The 4,546-nt window shown below is 42.5% G+C and overlaps 1 protein-coding gene across 1 annotated transcript in view; it reads right to left on the minus strand.

Moving 5' to 3' along the window:
- Window positions 1-1,861: 1,861 nt before the first annotated feature.
- LOC109526024 (serine protease 23-like) overlaps window positions 1,862-4,546 on the minus strand; it is a 4,577-nt gene continuing 1,892 nt past the window's right edge. The window contains exon 2 of the mRNA XM_019887020.1: window positions 1,862-3,461. Within this exon, the coding sequence (XP_019742579.1) occupies window positions 2,288-3,461 (1,174 nt within the window). The 3' untranslated portion in view covers window positions 1,862-2,287. The remainder of the gene's footprint in view (window positions 3,462-4,546) is intronic.

Raw genomic sequence — 4,546 nt, forward strand, 5'->3', positions numbered from 1 at the left:
AGCAAAAAACATTCAATGAAGGTTTCCGACAGATCACGTGTAATATAGTCGATATTCAACATGCCCCCCGCCGCCCCAAAAAATAGACAAAATGTTTTGTATTTTGGGGGGATTGGGGAGTGACAGTAAGTGATAACTCTGAAAGACAATTCTGCACAATAGCAACCCATCAATATTCCAAAGATTTGATTTAGCAGACATAATAGATCATGCTTGTAAAGAACTTACTTTGGCCCTTAAAAAGAATATAATTAGCGACAAGAATCAATCAAATGGCACCTTTGGTAGCTCACTTGTACATTCATCAAAAAAGTAGATCAGTAGAAAAAGTTCAAACAGTGCAATCACACTTCAAGAGTAATTGTCCCAGTCCTGCGATTCAGTTTTTATAACGTCGCTGTCATGCAAAATCAGTGCATCTCCAAAATCACGTGTTTTAAGAGGACGAAGGGTGGGAAAGCCATGTCATTCTTTTACTCGCTTTGTTAAAGTGGATAAACCTTTCCCTTGCTATTTAGTTAATTACCACAACACCTCCAAATCATGTTCAATCACTAATTGACCATAATAATCATTTTAAAAATACTTATCTATTACACTCACTGATAAAATAAAACAGTTGAACACGTCGCCAGTGCCAGCTGTTCACATTGAAGTCTCCATTGACTGTAGGTCAACCGCCTGACCAGAAAGTCATTAATTCTTCACAAATGCAAACGCCTGTCCATACATCATCTTCCCCAACTCCTTTCTTAAAGATCTTTGTAGCATGAGGGATTTAACAAAATAAAGCGACGAACTAACTAAGCAATGTTGTAGGTGGAAGTTTGTGGAAGCACTTACCTTTGTGCCTGACCAAGTCCTTTTGCACGTAAGCATGACAATTACCTATTTTAAAAAAAAAAAAGCTCACTCAAAGGTATCTTCAACTTATACTGTGCGTTACTGTAAATAAACATCCGGAATTCTAGACTTTCAAACTTGAGGTGATATAATGGCTGAACGGATCCCGCTGACTGAGGAAAGGGCGGCCTTTTACCACACTGCTCAGACATTCCAAGCTCTTGAGAGAGTGAATTAATTTGCTCTCAAAACTATTTTCAACACTTGAAATTGGTCAACAACAGTGGTCAACAAACGAACACATTTTACTACATTTAAAAAAAAAAAAAATCAGAGATGCAAGTTAACTGTCAGATTTTTTTTTTTGCGCTGTTCCAAATATATTTTTATAATAATATAATGAAATATAGTACTCTAATATATTAATAATATTTATGAATTAAGGGTTAGGTTCATAATTTTTTTTTCTGAAACTAGCTATAAGCTATAAATTACAACGCATGTTAAAATCCACATTGTGCAAGCTTCTGTAAGTCAAACTTAAAAACAAAATGAAAATATCTCAAAAACCTGATGTGTTTTGGAAAAAAAAAGTTAATGTATTTTGGAAATCAGCACCACAAACACATTTAGGGACACAAAGCAATCTGTGATTAAAATGCTGTTGACAATTGTAATGTGGAAAAATAACAGACGAAGTGAGGACTGATAAATTGTATCAATTTGTGAAAAAAATAGGAAAATGACCATCTTCCATCCATCTGCTATCAATACATAATGCCACTTGCAGATCTCATCTGCGCATGCGTGAAAATCAAGTGCAAAAAAAATAAGAGGCGACCAAACAACAAGCATGTATGACAGTACATCGGTGCATCCCTAACTACGGACAGGTGCACAGTGTGCCATGTTTAAATGGAATTATGAGGCCGGAACGTTGGTGTAAAAAAAAACATTTCTGTTCACTTTTGACCGACAAAAAAAAAAAAAAAAAAACGATCTAAATAGACGAAAAAGATGGACTCATTGACCACTTTTATTTTGTCAGTATCTTGAAACCGATCTGGAAAACCGGGAACAGACCGAGGCTACTATCTACGCTACGCAATCTACCGGACAACAACACTAATGAGAGACAGGAGATGCGAGCAGCTCGAAAGAAATAGCTTTTTGTCACTATTTTAAGTGAGAAACATTTCCACATTTGCTGGAAAAAGTCACCATCTGGTGAGGCTGTGTTGAATTGGGGGAAAAAAGTGTTTTGCTACCATTTTGTGGCATCTCTCGACAACTACAAACCCTTTTGGGTGGTCATCAATTATTGACGGATTTTTGCTCTTCGCAGGGGTTCACTGTAGTATCTGTGACTTTTGTTTCCACTCTGAGTTTTGGAGATCATTTTTCGTCAGTGCTGTGAGCGGTGTTAACACATCAATGTACTTCCTCAGCCTTCCCGACAGTCCACAAAGTTTCCTTTTATCCAGTAACAGATTTGAGCGTATTTGAGAGGCGTGATTCTCACGGCGACATTAAATTCCTGAGACGCCCCTTGACGCTCCACCCACTGGTGCCCAGAAAACACACCGATCACCTTCCTCTCCCATCGCCGACGCCGCCCGTCCCACATTCGGGCGTAGACCCCCGACCCGCTGGCCCCCGGCTGGGCGTCGCAGTGCTGGTAGAGCAGGTCTGACGTCTCCTCTCCGGCCTGACAGAAACGATACACCAACTGTCCCGGACGGTCGTTATCGAACCCGGAGAAGTGAACCCGTCGCCCGGGAAGCCTCTGAGAAGGAGGACTCACACCCAACTTCATGTGACGCCGTTTGTGGGCTTTCTTGAGTTCTAAAAGCGCGTAGTCGTAGTCCATCCCGATGTCATTGGCATTGCCTTTAATCCATCCTTTGGGTACATGTGTGCGCTTTGCCCGGATCCACTGGAACTTCATCTTCTCTGACACGATTGGGCCGACGTTTGGCCCGCTCTCAACATGGTTGCTCAAGTTGGAAATTGGAGACCGTAGATCCCGTTGTCTGGCTTTTAGAAAGCCCACTCTGAGCTTCTGAGCGCCCTTCACATAGTTTTTACCGTCATGAACACAATGAGCGGCCGTTAGAACATGCCGGTCCCCGACGAGAGTACCAGAACATCCGGTGGACAGTTTGACAGCCACGGAGAAAGGATATTTAAGCACAAAGTTGTGCCCTGCAATGCTGTATCGCCCATCGTGACCAAAGATCTGACGCTTTCGTCTGGTATGTGACCGTTGGCCTTTCTCAGACGGCGCCAAGGAGTATGCGGGGCTTTTGTTGGATGCCAAGTTATAACCGTAGAGCCCGACGGCGGTCTCAGTGAGTCGACCGTCTGAGTGAAGAGTCTCATAAGCCAGAAATTGCTCCAAGTCCCAGTAGCTAGGCAAAGGCGCTGTTTTGTGGCATTCTGGGTCACACGCGGAGCTGACGTTAAGGCGGGCTTGGGACAGGAAGCGTGGGGCCGGGCGACTCTCGCTTTGCTGTGGGAGGACCACGGGGACACGCTGAAGAATCCACTGAGGTCGTGAGAAGGAGAAAGCCGCTGGAAGCATGACAAGGAAGAGAAGGATGTGGATGGAGGGGAACCTGTGGATGGAGCAGAGGACGGCAGATGGACCGGAAAGATCAGTATAAGGACCTACTGTGAATCCCGATTCATCACGAGGGATTGAAGACACACCTGTGATAGGTGAAAATCCACGATAGCGTGATAACTATGTATTTAAAAAAAAAAGTTGAATTTAAGGTAGACTCTAAACACTTAAAAAGACACCTCTTTTCACTTTCTTGCCATGAAGAAATGGGAGAAAAACATATAACATCACTTTGAGAAATAGCGTGAAAGACTGTTGCACAAATAAGAGCTCGAGTGTGCTTGCTTCAAGCTGTGTGTCACTCATAGTTGAAGTTACTCTAAATCTAACAGCAGAGATTAAACCAGAGAATTACAAAGCTTGTATTTTAAAACCAAAAAGAACCAAACCGTTTAATTTTGTCGAACAAAAATCCACGATCTTAATGCACACAAAATGCGAAACACTATTTAAGCTAACAGTAAATAGCGCAGATGTTAAGAATAACCCTTGCTGTAAACCTTCAAACATCTGCTGCATCAGCACACACAGGACAGCAACACATAGAGAGCATACAGCATCTATTCTCTGCTCTGTGGAAACAATGGGCCTCTTCAGATTCATTTGAAGGTCTTTCTTCCATAAATTTTTTTGCCGGCAATATTTAGGCCACTGACGACAATCGTGTATGAAAGTTAAAAAAAAGGTGGTTAGGAAAGGTGGGGTTGAATTCATCATCGCAACTCCCTTTGACCAACTGATGTTTGCCACAAAAGTGCTATAAATGTTGGGGGATTTGACTTTCTTAAGAGGCCCAATGATTACTACTGGAGCGAAGTTGGGGAAATTCTCTGTCTCCTCCTTTTGCTCTTAATTACATTGCATCTCTTCAAGTAGAGCTCAGTCTCATCTGGCATCTGTTGCAGCACAAAGGTGCAAAGACACTGACGAAACCTCACACAGCGTTTTGGTCTTATAGGTTTCGTCTTATGGCGCTCTGCACACACACGTGTGTGTGTGTGTGTGTGTGTGTGTGTGTGTGTGTGTGTGTGTGTGTGTGTGTGTGTGTGTGTGTGTGTGTGTGTGTGTGATGAATGG

This window comes from Hippocampus comes, unplaced genomic scaffold, assembly GCF_001891065.2.
Source record: "Hippocampus comes isolate QL1 unplaced genomic scaffold, H_comes_QL1_v1.1 scaffold261, whole genome shotgun sequence".
In the NCBI taxonomy this organism is placed as follows: Eukaryota; Metazoa; Chordata; class Actinopteri; order Syngnathiformes; family Syngnathidae; genus Hippocampus; species Hippocampus comes.